General features: G+C 39.1%; 1 protein-coding gene across 1 annotated transcript in view; it reads left to right on the forward strand.

Annotated features, from left to right (window-relative positions):
- The window catches only part of PKHD1L1 (PKHD1 like 1), a 1,597,738-nt gene that overhangs the window by 1,344,642 nt on the left and 227,373 nt on the right, over positions 1–25,723 (forward strand). The window contains exon 58 of the mRNA XM_044066249.1: positions 9,221–9,378. Within this exon, the coding sequence (XP_043922184.1) occupies positions 9,221–9,378 (158 nt within the window). The remainder of the gene's footprint in view (positions 1–9,220; positions 9,379–25,723) is intronic.

The following is a 25,723-nucleotide window of genomic DNA, read 5'->3' on the forward strand; positions in this document are numbered from 1 at the left end:
AACCTTAATACTGCATAATGACAATGGCTGCATGTTGTCCTTGGAGCAGTGGGTTCCTGGACAAGACATAATACTAACTGAAATAATGTTAAAATTAAAATCTGCTAGTGGCCAGGATTCAGAAAGGTGTACTATGAGGGGCAAGCCTTAAAACATTACTTTTCTCCCTCAAGGTGATCCTTGCTGTTTATCAGACTGCCCTGCTGATAACAGACCACTGATTTTCTAGTTAGCTTAATCAATAGTCTGTGATGTGTCATTCATTACTTATATTGATATTAATTAAGATTATCTGCATTCCTTCACTAAGCATGTCACAGGCCTTTTTACAGCCATAATTTTATCTCTTTGCTTATTTAATAAAAAATTTCAGCAAAAGCAATGTTTTAGTTTTTGGCTTTATGATCGGCTGTCAGATTGTCTAGAAGCAATTACTTTATTCAGTGTTCTTCTAAACCTAGAGTATTTAACAGGGCTATTCTCTTTTAGGATATTATCTTCCTTATGAGACCGGTCTTCCTCCATGAAAACATGATTTGGAGACATTGTTAGAGAAGCCTCTCTACCTCTATCTCTTTCTGCCAATCTTGGATATCACATTTGTCATTGTCTATTTTTATGACAGCACCAATTGCAGCAGGTTTGGCTGCTCTTTTTTCTTTATTTTAAACACATCTGTCCTCTACAGATGCTTGCAGTTCCTTCTGTACTGCTTTCCATTTTCCCATGAATAACATAGGACATTTGGATCAACTGCTTGGTAAACTGCTTCAATTTCTGGATGCAAAATTTTCCCTTGTCTTTGTGTGCTACTTTATCTAATTATTCTATCCTTTCTGCCAAAAGCTAGCAAGCTTTAAATTTGAGTAATATCTTTCATGCATTCCCTTTACTTTGCACTAATTTTCAGGGCAAAATTATTTATCTGAAGATATAATTTGCTTTTTAACCTTCTACAGTACCTATTAATACCTATACTGTGAGAAACTTTGGTCCTGCAATAAAATATTTCTACATTCCAAAACAATGAAATAAAAATTCTCATAGTTGTTGCTTTGGGATTTTTTCATGACATTTTTCACTGTTTTACACTTCTCTCTATTTGTCTATTCATCATAGGATAGTGCAGCATGGACACTATGAGTCTGAATTCCCACTTATCCACAAATCATAATTTCTGATTTTGTATACTGATGCATTATCAGATATGATAAAATCCATGCACTAACTCAAGAATGTAAATATATATGCACTAATTACATCTGTGCTTATTTTATCCTGCAGTTTGATTATTTCAGGAAATTTGGAATAATAATAATATACACATATTAGTTATGTGGTTTCCTTAAACCGAAACAAAGTTGTACCTGTTTAAATGTCCAAATAAGCAGGTATTATACTAACATCTCTTCTCTGTCATGTTGTTGCAATGTAGACTACATTCGGAGCACCACTGAATTACTTATTCTGTCTGACCCAACATTCCTGGTCAGGGAATTTTATATATTATTTGTTTGTTTTTTCATAGATGCAACTCTTGTATCCTCTCAAACATTTGTCTTCTCAGTTGACTAGACACTATTATTTTGTCAGTTTGGACAATAAGTCTTAGGCACAATTTATTTCCTTCTTGAAAGAAAAATAAAACTGAATTGCTGTCATTGCTGTTGATTTTTTGACATCGGTCTTTCATTGCAACTTCTTTCAGTAATCGCATTTACTATCAGTACACCCGGGCATTCTTACTTTTTTTTTACACTTATTGATGAGCATATCATTACCAAAAAATTATATTTTCTAACATTTCTTTGTGTTTCTTTTCTAAATATGCACTACTATCTGGTGTTTCGTAGTTCTTTGCCTGGTTTGTATTTCACTTTCAGATCATACTTCTGTAAATTAAGTAAAATCCTATGCAGTCCTAGAAGTATATTGCACAAGAACTTTCTGAATATGATTTCCAAATATTTTGCCATGTTTTCACTGAACTTCTATTTTACAGATTAGAAGTATATTGCACAAGAACTTTCTGAATATGATTTCCAAATATTTTGCCATGTTTTCACTGAACTTCTATTTTACAGATTTATTGATGACATTGCTCAGATCCAGACACTATTGATAATGATTCTTTGTTTTGTCAGCATATTCTTTCTATGCACCTACAAGTGCTCTTGATGAACAGGTAGTTGGGCCTCTTATGGCATATCTTGTGTGCTATTTTGACTGAGATTTGCTTAAAGCACTACTGGCTTACCCTCATCATATTATTTTTGGGGCTTCTGTAACTAGTTTCTTGAGCAAATCAGAACTCTGATATATCTTCATTTTCAAGCTCTGTCTTGCTGAAATGACTTTCTTGGAGGCATACTTTCCTTATCTCTGGCATATTAGGAAATTTAAGATAGTGCATCATGTCTAGTTGTCTTTGTAATGTTTGCTTGTCTGTAGACACTGGTATTTGCACAATTACTGCTTTTCTGTATCAGATTTCAGTCCATTTGCAGTTATAAATCTGGCCCACATATTTCAGATGTGTCACCTCTGTTTTATATTTGCACAAATGTAACCGGAAATTATGGTATCTTAATGAAATCATTAGCTGCAGCAATCTCTTGTCAAACTGCTGTTGCATCTGATTGCTTATTAATGGAACATCATTTATGTTTTGAGAATATTCAAAGTCTACAATTACCTGTGCAGCAGTTATTTTGAACACATCTGGTGCTGATGAAATATCAGTGGAAGTCTATGAATCCTGTACTTTTTAGTAAGGTACTAAAAGTTCACAGTTATAGTTTTTCTCATTAGTTTCATCCAGTGTAATCCCTTTTCTTTATGTAGTACTGAAGACAAGTTACTGTTTGTCACAGTTGAGACCCCATCTCTAACTCTTGAAATGGACAATGCTGCATTTAAATCATATTATTCACAACTTGCAGGTCAGTGCAAATTCAGAGCTTTCTTGCTTTTTATCAGTATCCATATTACTGACACATTGTGTTGGTTGTGATCGCTATTGCTTCCTAATGACTCTTAAGCTTCACAGTGACTTCAGTTCTAACTCGTTTCTAATTCTGAGAGCTACAGATCCTTTCCTTAGGGGGTATGTATCAATTTCATAGCTTTAGGTTTTATTTGTATATGGCATCCTCCTGGGAAAATTCTTAACTTGCAAATATAAAAGTATAATATCATGATGACTCTGGGAATGCGTAACTGCCTGAATGTGTAAAGAATATACTATTTTGTTGCTTTGTCGTATTTGTGTCATTGGTTCCTTCTACACAAAATGCATTAATTCCACCAATGTTTTCTGCACTTTAAACCATCAAAGGACTGTTCATTTCAGCTTTCTTGAGACCTTATCATATGCTTTCTCAGGGTCTAGGAAAGCCCAAATGAACTCTTTCCACCTCTGTAGCTCCTTCTTCACTATCTGTCTCACTGCAAACATTTGATCTGTTGCATTGCTCCCTTATCTGAATACGAACAGCTCATCTCCTACCTTACACTCTAGTACTCTGTGTTTACTAATCACCCTTTCCACTTTTTCATGATGTGCAACAGGAGTTCAATACCAATGTACTGTTGACATTTCTGAATTTTCTAAAAAAAATTATATTTTACCTTTTCGTTAACCAGATAAGCCCACTGAAAGAAGTTGCCTTATTTCAGGGGTAACTCAGAAGAACTATTAGGTTAAATGACTTGCTCAGAGTCAAACAGTAGGCAAATAAAGGTGGAAGGAATCAAACTCTGTACCCTAGACTCAAAGAGCAGCACATTAAAAGTCCAAATCATTAGCCATCTGCACTAACTGACATATTCCTTGTGTTCTTGTACACTGGTACTAGAATAGTTATTTTTCAGTTATCTGGATATACCTCTGTCTCCATGCCATGAGTACCCTCAGGAGCCATTTCATCCTTAATGCATTCAGCATTTTTAGCACCATGTAACTGATCATCAGCTGCTATCTGTTCTTCTCCTCATTCACCAGATCTGCTGGACCTGCATTAGCCTCCATAGGGCTCCACCCAACCCATGTTCAGAACCAAACAGGAGATCAGGGATACTGCTGATGACCTTCCCCAGAATGAATGAATCAGCATCAGCTGCCCTCTTCCATTCACCCCATACCTGGTCCCCACAGAGCCTGTGCCACTAGTCAAATGTAAGTCATCTGAAGCACATTCAGCACTTTATCCCTCTGTGCCATGGAGATGGGTTAAAGCACTTTATGTTTTAATTATATCAGTTGTGACTTCATCTAAGCCTGACACTTTCCTTTATTTCATTTCCCTTAGTACAATTCAGTCTTCTTCTATGATGGGTACTCCCTCTTTCATCATAGGCTACACATGAGACAGTACAGCCTATGTGGTGTTTTCTTCATTCAGAAATGTCCTGAAGTACTTCCTCCATCTGCCATTGACAACTTTTTGACTGGTGAGTAGATTGTGGCTGGCATCTCTTATACTGGTGTCAGTCTACTATCTCCAGTGTGTTTCTGTCACTGGTTTGCAGCCTGATAGAGCTTCCACATGCTATCTGGTGAGTTACTTTACAGTAGCTGGTAGAGGTCCTCTGATGGCTTGTTTCTTTTCCATTGTGCTTGCACTTAGCCTTCTTGCTAGCCAATTAGTCTTCCTTCTTAAGCGTGTCTATCTTTTCTATTTCCCACTTCATGCTGTATAGCTTCCTTATAACTTCTTTAAATCCTGAACTCCTGCATTCCACCACCAGCTTTCCTTATGTAACTTATTTCCACAAATGGCTCAACCACATATCTCTATTCAACTCTTCACACAAGCATTTTTGAATTGTTGCTATTCTTCTTCTGCTCCACATATTTCCTCTTCTCTCTTAGGTGTTAGAACCATGATAATTTCCTTGAACTCATGTGCATTTGCCCCAGTCAACTTCCTGGTCTTTGATCTTGTCTCTTTTAATCTTAGAAACTTTTGGGACCATTACTTGCAGCTGGCTGTGGCCACAGGTCCAAACCTTTCATGAAGGATAACTTTGCAATCTCTGATTCAACTTCAGTGCCCTTCTCTTACTAGGAAGAATTCGTTTGCATGCCATCCATTTTTGTTTTGTGATCCTGTGGCTGTCTTTGTTGGTGAACTGTGTGGAGGCCAGCATTTAAGCAATTTGCCAGACTGAAGTCCAGAATTACCTTTTCCTCACTATTCTTGTTCACCACACAGATGGACCCATACACTCCTCAAATGCTATTCTTTTTGCCCTGGCATTAACATTCAGGTCATCCATGATAAAGAATGATTGATTTTATCCCACTTTATCAAGGAGGTCTTGCAAGTGCTATCTGAAGCATAGGTTGAATTCATATAGACTGCTCCATTGTTATACTGGAGTCTGATTGCCATAAGTCTGTCTTAGATTCTGATGCCATCCCTCATTATTTTCAAAAGATTCCTCTCACTACAGTTTCCACATCATATTTAGTTTGTTCTGAGTAACAGACTCTGTATCCAAGACCAACAGATTTTACTGCACTGTCTTCCTACCATGTCTTCACAATACAAAGAACATCCAGTGTCCTCCTTATCATAAAATTTCACAGTCAAGCAGCATCCCATCAGTGAATCTGTATTCAGTGTAGCAATCCTTAGATTATTTGTGACAGATTAGTGGGTTTTATTTTCAGCTTTTGCTCAACAGAGCTATTTCTAATAACCCAGTCTGGGCAACTAGGCTATGACCAGCCACTGGTTTACTGACTCAGGGCTGCTGGGCTTTATTGCAGGCATATACTGAACAGTAAGGCATCTAGACTCCTCTAACCATTAACAAGAGTTTCAAGACCCATGATAAACACAAGCATCATTGGAAAATGTTTTTAAAAATATGTATGGCTTTTTTCTGAATTATCATTAGAAGGAAAAATAAGTTCCTTTTCTAAAATTGAGTTTTTCATGAACAGAGTATACATCATCCAGATTTTCCACACAAACTCTAGAGGTACTCACCAGTCAAGTTTGTGCCCAGCAACAAGCGGGATATGCCATGAAATCTGTGCAATGCACAGCCCTTCATGCATTGTTTACTAAATTAGTTTAGTATGTTTTAAATATAAAAAGGAAGAGGTTCACATGAATGCACTAGAGCTTTCCAGAAAGTGTAGAAACTTGTTTGCACAATAAAATTATCAGCACATCCCAAGACTTATAAAGAGAAGAGGAAACCCCTTACTTACCAAATTGGTAATATTTTGTAGAGTTCATTCTTTTAGAGAGCTAAACAGCTTTGTTTCTGTTCGGTTTTATTGGTTGATTTATGTTTACAATTTGTTGAGGGTTGGTATTTTATAATTAACTAAATATCAGTCTTTAGTAAAAAAAAGTTAAATCTTCATCATTTAAAAAACAGAAACTAATGCCAAACAGAGTTTCTTTGACATTAGAAAAAATAGTGCATGTTGTCCAAATATGAACCTATATCAAGACCTCAAATTCAAAGGCACAAAATACAAACCTTATTAAAAAAAAAGCAGAAACTTTCTAAACAGGGCTGTTGCTGAAATTTGCTTTGAGAGTGACTTGTGCAGTTGTAGTTCTAGGAGATTCGGGAGACACTCTTCACCTGCTGCCAGCTTTTGTATGTTGCCCAACTAATGCGGTGCTGTGTTCATTCTTTACCTCACAACTTTAACATTCTGTTTCTGAAACCATTTTAATTATGTGCAATCTGATGTCTCATTTAAAAATATTTCTGTTGGTGGAATGCAGGGAGAAGTGAGGGGTGTGTGCAGAACTGCCTACCTCAAATTCTTTCTGTGGCATATCATTTTTTCTCTTTCTTGAATACTGACAGTTATATATCAAGTTATATATCATGTGCCTCATAAGCCAGCTTCATCAGCGGTCTTTTTTTTTTTTGAATGTTACAATCTGATTTTCATTTATGGGCTCTTCTAATTTTTGCATTCCATTTGGTCATCCTTTGTCACCTGTTATTGCACTTGTCTGTCATTGTAGATATTAACTAACTCTCTCTTTCGCTCTCCCTTACAAGTCTAACTTCTAGAGTGATCCCACAGACAGCCACTGCTAACCACTGAGTTTACAAGCCAAAAGATGAAATGGAAGTAGGTCAACACTGTCTTTCTTCCATATCTGATATGCACATTATCACACCTACAGAGAATTCAGAGTCCTCGATCTACTTAATGCATGCCTGTACAGCATACCTCTCTACTGTCCAGATTTTCGCAGAATGTCCAGATTTTTGTCTCATATATTTGGTCTATTCCTCATAAAATTTATGGTTTTGAGACAAATCACTAGGAAGATGTGAGGACTAACGTCACTAAATAATGATATACATTTGAGTTTCAGATTTCAAATCCTTCAGAAAATGTATGTTTAACATAAATTCTGTTACTCTAGCAACTTTCTAAGTTTATAAAAGTGATATTTAACATATCTCTCCCTCTTTTGGGGTCTTTGTTCCCCCATTTTGTCAGGCTTTGTCCATATTTCTTGCACTAAGAGGTTAAGAGGTATACTTTGGAGTGTGGGAGAAAACCGGAGCATCTCAGGAAAGCTCATATGAACAGAGAGGACATAGAGACCTCACAGACAGCACCACAGCCAAGAATTACATTGTATTAAATAATCATGCTCAGTCAATGCCCACCACTAACATCAACCTTACAAATAACAGACCAATCATACTCATTGAGAGGAAGTCAAGATGATGGCATTATTTTGATGAGACCATGTTTGGTACTACCAAACAGGAAAGGGTCTTCAGTTGAATCAGGTCAGCAACATGGAGTCAACTACCCAGAGAAATATGTTCTCAAATAATATTGGATGGCTTCAAGGCTAAACTGAAGGAACATCTATTAGGATATTCTGCCGGTAGTGTCTTTCTTGACACTGAATAAGTTGCTGTAGGCTTCTAGACTCACTCTAACTGGAATATTTACAATTATACCATGACCCCCCCCAAAACGTGCACGCTGATTGGCCAGCGTGCATATTGTAAATCGAGTTATACTAATGGAAAAAGGTCCGGTGCGGACTTTTCCATTAGTATAACTCTACACAAACACTGTCTCGCTATGTTAAATGGGTTTAACATAGCAAGACAACTTTAAAAATAAGCAGCGGAGATCTCCGTTGCTTATTTTAAACTGTCTCATATGCTAAACCCATTTAACATAGCGAGACACAAAAAAAAAAAGCAACAGAGAAAGCAAGATCTCCGTTGCTTTTTTACTGTTCGCTATGTTAAATGGGTTTAACATAGCGAGACAGTTTTAAAATACAACGGACATCTCTGTTGCTTATTTTAAAGCTGTCTCGCTATGTTAAACCCATTTAACATATAACAGTAAAAAGCAACGGAGATCTTGCTTTCTCCGTTTGCCCACAACTCTGATGTACTGCGCAGGCGCGGTACATCAGAACTACCGTGGATACCAGACATCTGCGGAAGGGCAGTAAACAGGCATTATACTATGCCATTATTTAAGAAAAGTAATAGTTTCTTTTCTTAAATAATGTCATGGTATAATAGCAATAACCCACTTCTGGGTATGGGTAATGCTGTATTTACCCACGGTTGGCTTTGTTTGGTCCCTCGGACTTCGCCCTTGGGACCAAACCACGCCAACCGTGGGTAAATCCAGCATTACCCACACCCAGGCGTGGGTTATTGCTATAGTACAACATATAGGTGTCACTGCTAAGAAAACTTCACCCTGTAAAAACTATAAATATTATTCATATTCCCAAATTGATTCAAATATTATGAATATTGTTTTTTCGTGCTACCCATTTTCTGTGTGTATTCACTTTTGATATATATTTTTATTAACACATGACATTTCACTTTTGTTATTCTTTTTTTATTGTTCTGTTATGTACTTTGCTCCTCTGGAGCCAGGTTGGCAGAAAAGGGTCAAATGACCAGTCCATTTATCCAGTTATCACATTTCAAATATATATATATAAATAAATAGTGCTCCTTTAAGAATATTCTGCATTAAATGAAACTGTGGTGAAGAAACATTCTGTGTATCATAACATCATTTCACAATGAATACTCGTGTTAAAATTTATGAATACTGCTTTTTTTTTTCTTTAGCAGGTCACTAAGGCATGATGTAATGTTAATAGTGTTTCTGTAATATTTATGTCTCTTGAAACAAAAGAGTTAACTAGTTTTAAAATCATTACAGGTGTGTGGCTCTTAGCAGATGTAGTTATTCCTCCACTGAACAAACTCATCATTTATGGGGCTTTAGAATTGTTATCTATCATCTCCACTGGAAGAGCAGATCGAAGCTTTTCTCCATACCAGACAGTGGTGCTGAATGCAACTTACATATCAATACAGGTAAACCTACCAAAAGTCTGAGAAGACTTAATAAATTATGAAAATCATGAAAGCCTTAACTAGTAATGTGTTTGAATGCAAGTTTCTCAAGACTATTTTTAGTTACTAGTGGTCTCAGTCTTTAGCTTGATGTATGTCCAAGATGATTTTAACAATGGCTAGCAATGAGTGCCAAAGCTAATTCACAGTCCAACCTCTTAATATTTAATTTCTTTAATGAACACATTAAGTGGAATTAAACATCCATTATTCTGGCCATGTGCTGGGAAGCAGCCCATGGAAGGCAAATGGTCTATCTCAGAAGTGCGCTGTTGAGGAAATGCAAACCATACAGCCATGAAATAACGCTACAGTGGCTGCAAAATATCAAGCTGTTGTACAGAAAACATAGAAATGTAAAATAAAGTGCTATAAAAGCCTTATGTGTGGGCCAAAGACAACATGGGCAGATAAAAATTGGTAAGGACTAAGGGAGATATAGGTGAGTAACTGGTCAGAAGGCTAAGAAATGAAAGAGATAAATTGCTTGACCCCCAGCTTGTGAAGTCAGAAAGGAGTTTAAGATGCCAGATGTGGACTGTGGTCCTCTATCAGAAATAATTGCAAGTCCTGCAACTATGAAAACTTGAGTGTCATTACAAAAGAAATACAAGAAATCTTGAAACTTGCTGTAACATCATTAAAATGTTTTTCAGAGAGGACATGTCTGCTGTATCCCCACCCATATGGAAATTTGGAATGCTGTGTCCTCTGTAACCATTTTGTGTTATATATGCTAACTGTTGAGATTACTTTATGTTGATATAGGGAGAATACTTTGAAGTGCTATAACATATATAGTCCAAGAGCTAGCACTCTCAGTATCACTATCCTAAGAATTACAGTTATCCATCCATCCATAGCCCCTTTTTACCCCATTTCTATACATGGGGCCAGGGGGTGTTACTTTAACAGTGGGTGGCTAGCTGTGCAGCAGCTAAGAATCACAGCCACCATTCTTATTTATTTATTTATTTGTTTACTAGGGTAATGCACTCATCAATGTTGCCCAGTTTCAGGCTCAGTCCAGGTCTTAACATTTCAAAAACAATTCTGAAACTGTAAAAGCACATATGGAAGTACCAGGTGCCGTAACCTAGTAGTCGCATCTCAAGGATCATTTGAAAATCCACCAGTGCTGTTCAGCCAATAGTACTTGGTTCAAATCCTTATATTACTGTGGAAATATTTTGTGCGAGCAAAGATGTGGTACTTGTAAATGTGGACCTTCAGTACAGAAAATTCAGGATAGCTGTAGTGCCTTTAAATATGAAATTTTAGCCTGATGAGAGAATATTTAGGAAAAAAAATATATAAAATAAATAAAAAGTAATGTGTTATTTTATAATGCCTACCCCCCTAAAACAGATAGCATAACTTCAGAAGTTACCATTAATGTCACAGCAGCAAACAGTGAGGGTTATCCATAAAGGTACTGCAAGTTGAATGCATGTGTACAACTCAAGGTAACCTCTTTGAAAGCCCTACCAGGGTGCTTTTGCATGAAGATGTGTAGCAGCATGGTGGGCTGTCTCCATGGCTGTGCTAGATGCTAGAAGGCATATGCTAACTAGTCATGTGTTCCACCAACTAGAACTGCCTCCAGGAAGTCATGTACTCACTCAGTGATTCTTAGACTCGCTCAGTTGTGTAGATTAGCATGACTGGTCCTTGCACATTACAGTAGTGAATACACCCAAGGCAATGTTCCTCCACCATGACAGAAGTAAGTACTGGGGAGTTTCGTAGTACGGTAAGTTTAGGATGGTATGTGAGGGGCTGCATGTCTGAATGTATGTGGGAGAGTGTGTCTACCTGGAAGATAGCAGTAGAGGAATTAGGGGGTAAGTTAGGCAGTTACGTGTGTGTGTGTGTGTGTGTGTGTGTGTGTGTGTGTGTGTGTGTGTGTGTGTGTGTGTGTATGTGTGTGTGTGTGTGTGTGTGTGTGTGTGTGTGTGTGTGTGTGTGTGTGTGTGTGTGTGTGTGTGTGTGTGTGTGTGTGTGTGTGTGTGTGTGAGAAAATTGCAGTAGTTGTTATACATCCATACAACCCTAGACTAACAAACAGAATCTGCAACATTGGGCAGGAGAACCATGAATCATCAGGGGAAACTCCATAATTGTGCCTGAGTGGCATTTAGTTAGTACAGTGATTGGGGGTGAGGGCAGCAGTAAACACCAGGGGGTTTTCTTACGTGGGCCTGAGTGCTTCTTAAACAGTATGGAGATCTAGGGCTGGGGAAACACTAAAGGGATAGTCAAAATGGTGTGAGTGCTTTAAAAGCAAAACTTGAAACCTTGTTCTCCCCTACAAAGGATATTAGTCCCCTAAATCACTACTAGACACCAGGGAATAAATTATAAAATAAATAAATGTAAAAAAAAAAGTACTAATTGCGGAAAATGGATTAGAACTATGCACCTCTGACATAAGCCAACTATATTAACTCATAAGTTAGCTCAGCAGGGATTCTTTAATGTATATGCTGAGGATCTTGGGCATTATGCCATATCTGCAACATGTCATGATAAAGGAGGGAGAGGGACAGGAGATATTAGGCATACCTCTAAAGCACATAATATAACAGAGTTTGCCCTTGCATGCACTTACAGAAGGATATGAAGTGAGAAACTGGAATGTCTGGCATTAAGGACCAACTGCAAGCATCCATACACTAACAGCACAGAAAAAAAAATCGTAGACCTTCTGTCAGCAGGGACAGGTATGTAGTATGTAATGTGTGTGTGTCTGTGTGTGTGCCTGCATGTGTCTGTATGCGTGCGTCTGTGTGCATGTGTCTATGTGCGTGTGTCTGTGTGCGTGTGTCTGTGTCTGTCTGGGCACATATGTGTGTGTGTGTGTGTGTGTGTGTGTGTGTGTGTGTGTGTGTGTGTGTGTGTGTGTGTGTGTGTGTGTGTGTGTGTGTGCGTGCATGTGTGAGAGAGATTGGCTGTGGAGAAGGGGAGCCTGTTGTAACAAGATGCAGTTACTGTTAAGTACCAAGTTAGAAACAATTTCAAGATCTGGTGGAATGTTAGAGATCTGCATTTTACTGTAGTTAACTATGATTCGTTGATGTACAAATAATCTCCTTATTGTGGCTAATGTGTTTATTAATTACAAAATAAAACACTGTGGACACCTTTTTTTACCACAGCCCTTGACATGATGCTTAATGCCTTAATAATTTTTGCGGTATGTTCTCATTTAATTCCATTTGTAAGGGGGCTGGCAATACTCTAAATATCAACTTAGCTAGTTCTGATGGAGATAGGGAAACAGCAGCCCCATATACATGGAATGAGAAGAAAGTAAAGTTTGCCAGGGTCAGATGGGAAAATGTGCCCCAAAGCAGGAGTCCTTTATTCTAAAATTCACTCAGGTGGTATGACAACTCTATTGACAAAACAGTTTAGGTTGTGTGGTAAGTATTGTAAAGGTATGATAAGCATAAATAAACGACAGTGCAAAGTAGAAATTAAAATTTAATGAAATTCTCAGAAAAAGAGGGGCACAGCTGATTTGCAAATTTATTAGAAGAAAACTCAAAGGGCTCAGTGTAGCATAAAGGTAAAGCAAAGTCATCGGTAAGGCATCTGGTCCAGCATAATGATAATTAAATCAGTAAAATCCCACTTGGTGAAAATCACAGTGCCTTCTACTTTGAAAATGGCACACATTGAGCAAACCTACGGAAAAAAATAGAAACTGATAAAATAAGCATTTTTTGTGACTGTGCCCCCTACCTGCTTTTTTATATATTTACTCTGAGGTTACACAACCTCACAGAAAGAGGAATCATCAGTATTATGAAAAAATGCACTTGTTCCTTATCCACACACCTCACAAAAAGAAATGCATACACATACTAAGGAAACAGCCCAGCTTGGTGAGTAAACCAGATCATGAAACAGTGAAACCATTCCTTTGATAATATGGGAATTCAGTGAAAGTGCTCTTGAAGAATGGGATTATGATGAAAACAGTTCTCATGCTGACAGTTGTAAGAAATGTATCACGTATGTATAATGCAACCCCAGAGAGACTGGTAATGAAAAGGACTGTAGAATTGTCCATCAATCCATCCGAGAAAGGAATTAAATAACGGAACCATAAAACTTTGCTTTGTAATATGACAAATATCATCATGAAGATGACATAGCTGGATTCATCTCACTGAATGTGCAGAAGGAAAAAGAGGCTTGTTGAATTTCAAATGTCGTTAACTTGGTGAAAAGGAAGACAAAGAATAGGTTGAGAGTTTGATAGATATACAAATGGTTAAAAGCAGATTGGTCATGGAAGTGGAAAGTCCCCTTTCAGTGTAAAAAAGGTGTGTAAGCCAAAGCCTTCTGTGTCATGGGTGTGAGAGAGGTTTGCTTCATAGAAAAACCTGAGTCTGAATTTCTCTTGCTCTTTTTTTTAAACAGAAATGGAATTGAGTGAGGAGATTGGTGTACAGATGTCCTAGATCAAATTCTACTTATACTGCCTTGACTTATATATGACCTGTCTTGAGGTATTGCATCTTGTAGTTTTACATAAAGTCAGACAGCATGGGCCATGGAGGTCGTCTCTTGTTAAAGAGATGAGAACTTCTTCCTACCTGCATGAGTCACACTTTAATAAGTTTGAATAAACTATCTCCCATAAATGGTAGCCAGTCAAACAATTATTGAATTTCATGTAGTTGTTATAGCTATCATCAGTGTTAAAACATTTTTTGAGGAAATGAAACATGTAACTAAGCAAATCAAAAACAAAGAAATTCAGCTCATAAACAGTGGCTAAATATTTTTAATAAAAGGCTGGGGTTTTACAACAAAAAGGATTAAAGGTGGAAAGGGAAGGGATAGGCATGTCCAACATAATAAAAACATTTGGAAAAACTTAAGTACAAGATTGAAAATTCTGAATTTAATAAACAAGCAAACAAACCTATAACAAGATGGTTCATGTGGATAGTTAAACAAATTAAAATGCCCCCCCCCCAAAAAAAAATGTGTAAATGTACACATTACATGAGGATTTGGTCACATCAGACAAATAAACATAGGCAGACTAAATGTTAAAATTTCTAATGACCCTGACAGCAACATTCTGGAGAACCTGATGTCTTGTACCTAAGGAGGTGGAGTGAGTAAGCAGAAATGACATTAGGGCCAGTTAAATAAATGCTTAGTGGAACCTAGGCCACACAGACATTTTGATGTTTTAGGAGCTGCAGTCATGGCTCCAGTGTTCAGACATAGATTACAGAAGGCACATGGAACTACCGCTCAAATGGAGCAGACTATGATTGATACATGGTACCTCCTGGTGCAATAAAAATGGATAAAATAATATAAACAGTCTAAAATGTAATGTCAAAGGCATCCATGGTAATGTACCTCTGTGTATATATTATTCCTGATGTCTCTATACTAGGTTACCATGGTGATCAGTACTCAGAGTACTCCTTTATTTTATCCCTTCCACATATATGGAACTACTCTATAATTCCACGCCTAAACCATAGCAGCCTAGCTCATGTCTGAGATAAAGCTGTTTTTACTCAAGAGATGAATAGTTGAAAGGTACACTCTATTCCCCCACCTTTGCTGGGTATTCCATTTCTGGTTACCTGTCACCACACCATCTGTAAGTTATGCTTTCCCAAAACAATTTGCTACTGGACATGGCTGTACTATATTGCATGTATTGATGGAACTTATACATGCCTTCTTTATTCCAAACAAATCATCTATCAGCGAGCAAAACCAAACAATCAGCACATTGATATTAGTGTCAGCATTGTTCTCTGTGGTTAACTGGACCCACCAGCACTTTGCTGCTATACATGTGGACACAGAGGTGGAGGTTAAGGTACTTCACATACAGAATGGTACCTTTATGTTCCATGTCCTAGAATCCCTTTAGCAGTGATAACCAAATGATTTAGAACTGCATTTTTAGATGAACTTCCTGTGCTGGAATGTTAGACATTAAGCATTTAAGTTGCATATGCCTATCACCTTCAGGTAGACTTTGAGATTCAGCCATATTCATTGTTCTAGTGCTATTTAGATGTCAAGAATAGTTTCACAGCACTCAACCTATGTCACACCTTGATATTTTTGAATCTGTCTCTGTTTATGCAGTGGTGGTTCGTGCTATTGGTCTGCAGGACTGCAGCCCCCCCAGCTATACAATGAAGATAGCTGCGAGTCCCAGAACTGCACATGCATGATCGGCGAGTTCCTATACGGGCTGCTGTTTAACCAGTCTGGATTGGAACTGTGCATGCATGCTCATCTGGGCTGCTGTTTCACCAGTCTGGATTAAAAAGAGAGGCATCTGTACACTGATGCTCAGAAGTCTATGCGGTTTGTAACTGCATAGACTGGAAGGAGATCAGACTGCAACGTCTGCAGTCACGTACGTGAAAAATCAGACTGCAATGTCTGCTGATTGGATTTGTATTTGTCACTCCATTCTCTGCTGTAAGGAATATACTAAGGGCAAAGGATGAGGTAATGTCTCTCAGGGATGTTGTATTTGGCACTCCATGAAATATACAGGTACAGTCTTTCAGGGAAAGAGGTGTGTGTGTGTGTGTGTGTGTGTGTGTGTGTGTGTGTGTGTGTGTGTGTGTGTGTGTGTGTGTGAGACACTCCAGTTAAATATACCTGGTGGCTAGAGCTACTCATGCTCAAACCTTGTACCTTGCGTACAGGTAGCAAGAGCCTGAATTCCCTACCCATCACCCCTTGTGAAAACTGTTGAGATTGCCTCATATTTTTGTTCTGTTCTCTTCCTCATAACATCTGTGGTTTCCTGGATTTGACAGGCATTTGACCTTTTTAGTCTAGCAATTTTCTATGTTTATAATATCAATATTTGAAAATTGTCCCTATTCTTGGGGCTGTATCCCCCCATTATTGGCTTTGTCCAGTTTTTTTGTGCTAAGAGGTTGACAGCTATGGTGAAAACTGAATTAATTAAGTGATAGCCATTTAAGTTTCAGTCTTCCCATATTTCAAAAAACAGCTGATTTGGCATAGTGGTATGTTGCTCTGACTGTAGTGCACAGGGTCCTGGGTTCAAGACTTGGCAGTGAAATGCATGGTGGTAACACAAGATTTTATTCTAGCAACTTTCCAAGATTATACAAGCAATGTTTAAAATGTGTCCCTGGTTTTTGGGCTTTGCCCCCCCCCCCCAATAAATGTTGGCTTTTTCCAGATTTCTTGTGCTGTAAAGTTGAGAGATACAGCTGAGTTTCGAGTGCATTTTACAAGGAGCTGAGAGCTTTATTAATAGTATAACAGGTTAAATACTTGCTTTTGATACAGAAGACTGTGGGTTCTACTCCCACAGTATTTAGATGCATTGCTGATACTGTACTGTGTTGTACTTTAAAGGGGGTGGATGCTGCAGTCCTGAGAATGTCCTGTTTGGCAGAGATACCTAGTAACTATGAACCTATCAGTTTGCCATCCATTCCCTCTTGCAATATTACTAGCTTATCATTTTTATTAATGTAACATAGGCAATTTATTCCTCAAAGGCAACAGGTACTTTTTGTAGATGAAACAAAGAAATATAAAGTTGTTTGCTAACAGCAACCTATTCATTAGTTACAGATCTCTTTAATGTGGAATTATTTAGGTGACTTTTACTTCTACAGAGATTGCATATATTTAATGATACTGGTGAACTGTAGAAGTTTGAGTAGACTTTTATGATGGAAATGTTCTGAAGTGGGCAGTTTTGTCATTATTGGTGCATGCATTTTGTTTCATTGTTTACTGGAAAAATGTTCAAAACAATAAATTTAAAATGCCCTCTAACAATGTACTGTATTATACAAGGAATATAATTTAATACAATCAGGAAGGTATTTATTGATTATCTGATCAGCTCAGGTACGCCCCCCTCCCAGTTCTTGGTTGGATGTGTTCAATTAGGAACCAGTTAACTGTCTACAAGCACAAATTTTTTGTTACTGAATATTTTCACTGATTTGAGTCTGAATGCTACTGAAAGTGATGAAGCCAGATTGAAGCAATCTCTTCTCTTAGATTTGTTTTTTTTTGGGGGTGGGGTACTTATTGTCCACACCTAGGGAGCTAAGTCCATCATGTAGGATTTCTGCCGCACAAGTCTCCTGGTCAAACTATACTTCTCAACTGTCCAGATTTTCACAGAATGAATAGATTTTTGCTTCTTACTTTTGGTTTGTTCCTCATAAAATTTGTGGTTTTCTGCCAAATCATTTAGCAATGAAGTCACTTAATAATGACAGACATTGAGTTTCAGACTTCATACCCTTCAGAAAAATGCATGCTAAAGCAAGACATGTTATTCTATTAACTGCCTAAGTTTATACAAGAGCAATTTTTGTACTGTTTCTTTGTTCCCCCAATATATTTGGCCTTGTCCAGATTTCCTGCATTAAGAGGTTGAGAGGTATGCGTAAATAAATCACTTTATAGAATTAGGTATATCCAAACCTCTCAACTGTCCCCAATTTTGTCTCAAAATGTTGCTCTCCCCCTAATAATCCCTTTACAAAATGGCAATTTTGGAAGAAACGTAGAGGGTTTACAATTAATAAATATAATGATCAGAGTTACAGATTACTTCTACTTTAGAAATGCATGTAGATTCTCTTATTTTATCAGCTGATCAACTTAACAGTAGTAATATTAAAAAGTGTCCCTTCTTTGATAGGTTCCCAGCTGTAATGTGTGGCTATTTTATATTTTTGCTTCACATTTTTGGTCCGTTTTCATAAAATTGTGGTTTTCTGGCAAATTAGTGGCAAATCATTAATGATTGAAGTTAGAAAATAATGACAGACATTTGAGTTTCAGATTTCATACCCTTCATAAAATTCATACTAATGCAAGACCTATCATTCTGTCATCTAAGCTCATAAGAGCAATATTTTAAAATTGTCCTTATTTTTGGGCTTTTGTCCCACTTCTTTTTATGGCTTTTTCCAGATTTCTTGCTCTGAGGTTGAGAGGTACGACAAATGTGTTAGGGGATCACCGTCAGCCAGAGACATTTCAAATTGTGACATAGTTGTTGTACCCCACTCTCCCATGTAGTGACTCTGAATGTGTCCAAGCAAGACAAGGAGCAGTTATACAGTGTAAGTGTAAACATTTTTTGATATTGCCATGCAGAGAATATTTACATAACTAGATAACATATAAGCCTTAGATATTCATAGGTTCATAGGTTCATACTAGGCTATCTGCCCTAGGGCATTTATAAGCCTAGCCAGAGTGTGTTTGGCTTTCGCCACCCATTTTAAATTAATTTTGCTATGCCTTTTTTTGAGGTTAGTATATTGTGCCTCTGTCTAACAGTGACACAGAAGTGATAGCCGGGGTAAACCTACGATCTCCCATCCACTCATCAAGATTCCTCTTGAAGAGAGTCAATGTGGGACTCTGCCTAACCTGGACTGGGATTTTATTCCAGAGTGAAGGGAGCCTCTGGGTTATGAATCTGTCCCTCCAGAATGTCCTATTTATTTCAGTGCTGAGGTTCAAGTCTCGAGCGAGCTTGATGGTATTTGGATTTTCTGAGGTGCAGCATGTCCATTAATTCTGGGTTGGACATGGCTTTATACATCAGGCACAGATCGCCTCTGAGCAGGCGGTATGCCACTGAGTAGAGCTGGAGTTTCTTTAACCGGGCAGCATATGGCATCTGTTTGAGCCCTTTGATCCTCTTGGTGAGGTACTTTTGGGGTCTTTCCAGTTGCTGCAGGTGTCTGGTAGGGTACATCCCAAAAGGGCATTGTACTCAATTATGGGCCTGATGAGGGATGAGTAAAGAGGCACGATGACCTCCCCTGATCTAGATGTGAATCCCTTCATGATTAGGTGGGCTATATAAAATGTTTTTCTAACCACTTTGACCACGTGGTTGTCAAATGAGAGATTGTTATCAACTTGGGTCCCCAGGTCCCTAATGACTTCTTCTGTACTTAATGGATTACCACCTATGTGGTAATTTGTGGGCACTTTGTTTTTGCTAAAGGGGATGACTATACACTTTTTGGTGTTTAGCTTGAGGCCATGGCTCTGGCACCAGTTGTCTGTTTCTATGAGGCCCTTTTGGAGGATGCTTGTGTCGGCTGGAGAGTTGATTATGGCACCCAGTTTGCAGTTATCTGTGAACTTGGTCAGCCACAGTCCTTCTGTGTTGGCCTGTACCACCGAGAAATATATACTGAACAAGAGAGGTCCCAGGACTGAGCCTTGTGGGACGCCACTTGTAACTGGTTTGGGGTCTGACATGGCTCCAGCAATTCTAACCATGTGGGTTCTGTCCTTGAGCCAGTTTGCAACCCATCTAGTGACATAGGGGTTTATATTTAAGCTGGTGAGCTTATCTATAATGCCCGAGTGGGGTATTGTATCGAAGGCTTTTGCGAGGTCCAGGTAGGCTGTGTGGACCACCTTCCCCTCGTCAATGGCCTTGGTGACTGTTTCAAAGAAATCGACCAGGATTAAGAGGCAGGATCTGCCCTTAAAAAGCCAAACTGGGTAGGATCCAGTGTCTGTAGGTCCCCAATATCTTTATTTATGAGGTCCATGATGATCCTTTCCATAGCTTTGCAGACCAAGCTAGTCAGGCTTATGGGGCGATAGTTTCCAGGATCCGTTGAGGCACCACCTTTGTGGAGAGGGACCACTGTTGCTGTACACCACTCTTTGGGTACATATCCTGTAGTAAGGCTAAGATTGAACAGTAGTTTTATGTTTGGGTTTAGCTCTTCTTGGAGTTCATATAGGACGCAGCCCGGGACACCATCTGGTCCCATTGATGCTGTGTTTTTGCTTTGGAGAGGCGGCTCTTACCTGAGCATCTGAGATGTCAGGGGCAGCACTCTGTTGGGATAGATATTTGCCCTTTTGGTGGGGAGAGGGGGGAGAAGTTTGCACTGAACCTGTTAGCTAGGATGTTGGCAATGTCTGTGGGCTCGGTGTATTTTTTGTCATTTTGGACTAATTCTGAGCATATCTGGGAATTCCCACCCAGGTTCCTAACATAACTAAAGAAAGCCTTGTGATTATCCTTAGTGTCCTGTGCAATTTTTCTCTCAAGCAGGCCTTAGACGATTTTATGAGTGCCCGTAGTTTTTGCTAATACTGATCAGAGATGCCTTCCCTTTTGGGATTTTGCTCTATCATGTAGTAGCTTCCTCCTTCTATTGTATAGTTTGTTTATGGCTGGGGTCCACCAGACAGGACGCCTGCCTTTGGTGGATTGGGTCTTGGTTTTATTTGGGATTGCATGATCCATGCATTCCTGAAGGTGTTCATATAATGCGTTTATAAAGGATTCTGTGGTCTGAGCTGTATTTTCCACAGGCCCGGGCTTTGAAGGATTTCGCTTTGGTTTTGAGGCGTGAAATTTGCTTTAGAGCAGTTTTTCACTGTGGTTTTCTGGGCAGGGGTGGGGTCGGGATGTGAATATCCAGTGAGATTAGTTTATGGTCTGATCTTACCAGTGAGGGATACACTTCTGGTCTGGAGCATAGTGTCCCCATGTTGGTGATGATCAGGTCCAGTATATTTTCCCCTCTTGTGGGAGTGGTAACAAGTTGTTCCATAGCATTTGAGTTTATAACTTCTAGGAACCTTTGGGCTAGGGTGTTGGAGCTAGAGTAATGCTCCCAGTCTATGTTTGGGTAGTTGAAGTCGCCCAATATAATGGTGTTTGGAGAGACCTTCATATTTTCCAGTATTCTCAGGAAGGCCAAGTGGGGTTCATGTGTTTGGGAGGGTGGTCTGTAGCAGGCTATAAACTGGAAGGCAGTTTTACCCACAGTTAGTTGCACATGGATTGTCTCTGATGCTTCGTGCTGTGCCACCAACCTGGAGGTGTGGGTATCTTTGACGAATATTGATACTCCCCCTCCTTTTGTGGTTCGGTCCAAGTTTTGCGGCCGAAAAGCATGGTATGAGGTATAACCTGGTAGTGCTGGGGTGCTCTCGAGCCTTGAACCAGGTTCCTGTTACTGCACAGATATCGATGTTCTCCATGCTAAGGAGAGTTTCGAGTGCATGCATCTTGAGGTTTAGACTTCTGGCATTGAGTAGCATTACTCTTAGTTTCTTATCCTTTGTGATACCTATGGAGGTGGGTTTGTCTTTTGAGCCTTGCCTAAAAAGGCACTATGGGGGTAGCAAGAGCCTTTGCCAATATCCGGATGCCCATGGGTGACAGGTGCAAGCCGTCCCTAGCGAAGCATCGTGGCTTGTCGAGCATGTCATCCCAGGCTGACAGGCATTGGATCCCCTTTGAATGACACCAACACTTAAGCCAATTGTTGAAATTGATCATCTTGTCTTCATATTGTGGCATCATTCTTGGTGAGGGTAAGATGCTACTCAAGGTCAGGGTCATACCTGCCTGGGCTACATGCTCAGAGAGCTCCTCTATGTCTCTTTTCATGTAGTCCAGGGAGGTACATCTCAGGTCATTCACACCAGCATGGACAATGACTGAGTCATATTTGTACTTGCCTTGGAGTGACCTGAGTGCTTGTGTTATGTGGCGGATCCTAGCGCCCGACAGGCTGCTCACCATGACCCTCTCCTTGTTCAGCCTGGTGAGCGGGACGTCAGTGTGCCTGACGATAGAGTCACCTATTACAAGTGTATCAGGTGTGTTGTTTAGTCTTAAGGGCTGTGACTGTTCGGCACACTGGCTTTGTGAGATATGTGTTGCACGTGTTTTGTTTTGGGGTAGCAGTTGCTTGGGTGTCTGCTTTGGAGGTCTCTGCTACTTAGAAAGATTTTTATTTAGAGCCTCTGAGTATGTTTTTGTGTGATTATGTGTTTGGTTTGCCGTCGTGGTAGGTCTATGTGAGACTGGAATTGTAGTGAGTGTGGTTTCCTTCTCCTCCTGACTGGTTATGCCAGTACTGAGTTGAGAGAGCTTAGCCTCCAGTTTGGCTATATGGTTGCATCTCTCACATGTGTTGGAATTTGTTGGGAGGAGGAGAGGGTTGTCTGTGTACATGAGGCAGTTGTATCATTGCCTCAAGATTCCCAAATTCACCAGCTGGACCGGAGAGGAGATTGACAACTGACCTTTGGACATGCTAGAATAGTATTGGGAATTCCTTTATAATTGAAAAAAAAGGGCCAATGGGGAACAAGGTACTCAAGGGGAGTTTGTGAGGGTGTAGTGCTTTTAATTTTTTAGAGCTGACTTATATAATTGCTTTAGTGAGCAAGTGCCAGGTAACTTAAATGCAATGCGCTACAGGTAACTTAAATGCAAAAATGACAAACAGTAACTTTCTTTCAGGTGAAACAAGGAAATAAGTACAGTAAGCAATGCAGATATCACTAGGGATCCACAGAAGTGCTAAAAGGCCGCGTTTTAGGTGGAATTAGCGTTTCATGAAATAAACAAACAAGCATACAAATAAAGCTAGATTCAGCAGGCCTGGATCTAGTCTATGCTACAGCAAACAAGGTGTACCAATTTCAGTAAGAAACAGTTAGAATATGCAGGCACTGTAAGCCTCTAACCAGAAATTCCCTGCTCAGAAGGGCAGAGTCCAGCCTCTCCTCCCACAAGAGTGCAGACCGCAATCCTTCTTAACGTAAAATAACTGGCCTGAAGCCCAAGTGCTTAAACCAGAACTAATACACTTTTAGAATAACAGACACTGAGCTCTCAATCAGCAGTTCCCAACTTAGAAGGATGTAAGCTACCTGTCCTGTCACCACAGTGCAGGCCACAAACCTTCCTAATGTAAAACAACTGGTCTGAAGCCCAAGTGCTTAATCCAAAAGACTTAGAAATGATAGCTACACTTTAATCAAGTTACTACCAGCAGTAATAAATACAACTGAATACTTTAAAGAATGCCTGGATTAGTGCTCAAGTTATACAAACAAAGCTAGATTCAGCAGGCCTGGATCTAGTCTATGCTACAGCAAACAGGTGTACCAATTTCAGTAAGAAGCAGTTCAAATATGCAGGCACTATAAGCTTTAACCAGAAATTCCCAGCTCAGAAGGACAGAGTCCAGCCTCTCCTCCCACAAGAGTGCAGAACACGAACCCTCTTAATGTAAAATAACTGGCCTCAAGCCCAAGTGCTTAAACCAGAATTAATACACTTTTAGAATAACAGACACTGAGCCCTCAATCAGCAGTTCCCAACTTAGAAGGATGTAAGCTACCTGTTCTGCCACTACAGTGCAGACCACAAACCTTCCTAATGTAAAACTGGTCTGAAGCCCAGGTGCTTAAACTAAAAGGCTTACAATGAGTTACACCAAGCAGTAATAAATACAACTGAGTACTTTTAAGATGACGCAAAAGCAAAATAAAGTAGGAAAAAACACAAATACAGTAAAAGCAGATAATTTTTTTTTTTTTTTTGGAAAGAGAGAAAGGAAAGAAACTAAGCTGACTGGCCTTCTCAAATGCTCTCCCTGTACTGGGTAGAATGAGGTAATGACACTAGACTGGGAGGAGGGTCCCAGATCAAATTTACACTAGGGGCGGGCAACTGCAAAGCCACCAACTATAAAAACACTATACCAGCACGGAGGGATGGTGGGAAACAAACAGCAGAAATGTTACTCACAGCTGAAAAGCAGCAGTGTGCCTTTAAATGAAAGTTTTAAACAGCTAAAGGAGCCATTAGAAAAAAAGAGTTTAACTGCAACAAGTTATCATAAACAAACAACCCAACAGATGCTTAATAAGAGTGGACAATTTCCAGTTAATACCTCACACACAGTGAAACTAGCTAGAAAAAATACACAGTACACAAAGTGCTATAAACAACAAAGAAATAAAGAACAAAATAAACAAAAAACAGGATACTTAATGTTATATATTGTAGCTCGAGTTTGCTGAGTGTCCTTCCTTGATCAGCTCACTGTAAAATGGCTGAACACTCACAACTGAGCTTCTTAGGTAACAGAAAGTTGAAACCTGAGACAGCTTTTAAGAAAGAAATCTCAAAAGAACCAATGAGGTGCTTAGTCTAAGCTGTAGTCCAGGAGACCTCAGTCAGCCAATGACCTCAAACAATTCTCTCTCACTGAAATGCCTGCTGGCTTTGGCTAAAACAAGATGTCCCTGAATCATGTGCTCAGACACACAGCCTCCACAAACACTAGGCCCAAATACAAGCCTGAATATGGAAATGCTACAAATATCCCCACTACTTAGAACAAACTGCAGAAATGTTACTCACAGCTGAAAAGCAGCAGTGAGCCTTTAAATGAAAGTTTTAAACAGCTAAAGGAGCCACTAGAAAAAAGAGTTTAACTGCAACAAGTTATCATAAACAAACAACCCAACAGATGCTTAATAAGAGTGGACAATTTCCAGTTAATACCTCACACACAGTGAAACTAGCTAGAAAAATACACAGTACACAAAGTGCTATAAACAACAAAGAAATAAAGAACAAAATAAACAAAAAACAGTATACTTAATGTTATATATTGTAGCTCCGAGTTTGCTGAGTGTCCTTCCTTCGATCAGCTCACTGTAAAATGGCTGAACACTCACAACTGAGCTTCTTAGGTAACAGAAAGTTGAAACCTGAGACAGCTTTTAAGAAAGAAATCTCAAAAGAACCAATGGGGTGCTTAGTCTAAGCTGTAGTCCAGGAGACCTCAGTCAGCCACTGACCTCAAACAATTCTCTCTCACTGAAATGCCTGATGGCTTTGGCTAAAACAAGATGTCCCTGAATTATGTGCTCAGACACACATCCTCCACAAACACTAGGCCCAAATACAAGGCTGAATATGGAAATGCTACAAATATCCCCACTACTTTGAACAAACTGCAGAAATGTTACTCACAGCTGAAAAGCAGCAGTGAGCCTTTAAATGAAAGTTTTAAACAGCTAAAGGAGCCACTAGAAAAAAAGAGTTTACCTGCAACAAGTTATCATAAACAAACAACCCAACAGATGCTTAATAAGAGTGGACAATTTCCAGTTAATACCTCACACACAGTGAAACTAGCTAGAAAAAATACACAGTACACAAAGTGCTATAAACAACAAAGAAATAAAGAACAAAATAAACAAAAAACAGGATACTTAATGTTATATATTGTAGCTCCGAGTTTGCTGAGTGTCCTTCCTTCGATCAGCTCACTGTAAAAAATGCATATGACAGTATTTGTAACAAAGGACAGGATTACAGTATTTTCAGAAGTTCATTACATTTGTTGGAGACTTGCAGTCATCTTTGCAGGCTTTTCCCATAAACTAAACAGAATGCCAATCTATTATGCATGGTCCA

Source organism: Protopterus annectens, chromosome 3.part1, assembly GCF_019279795.1.
Source record: "Protopterus annectens isolate FY-2018-M chromosome 3.part1, PAN1.0, whole genome shotgun sequence".
Classification (NCBI taxonomy): Eukaryota; Metazoa; Chordata; order Ceratodontiformes; family Protopteridae; genus Protopterus; species Protopterus annectens.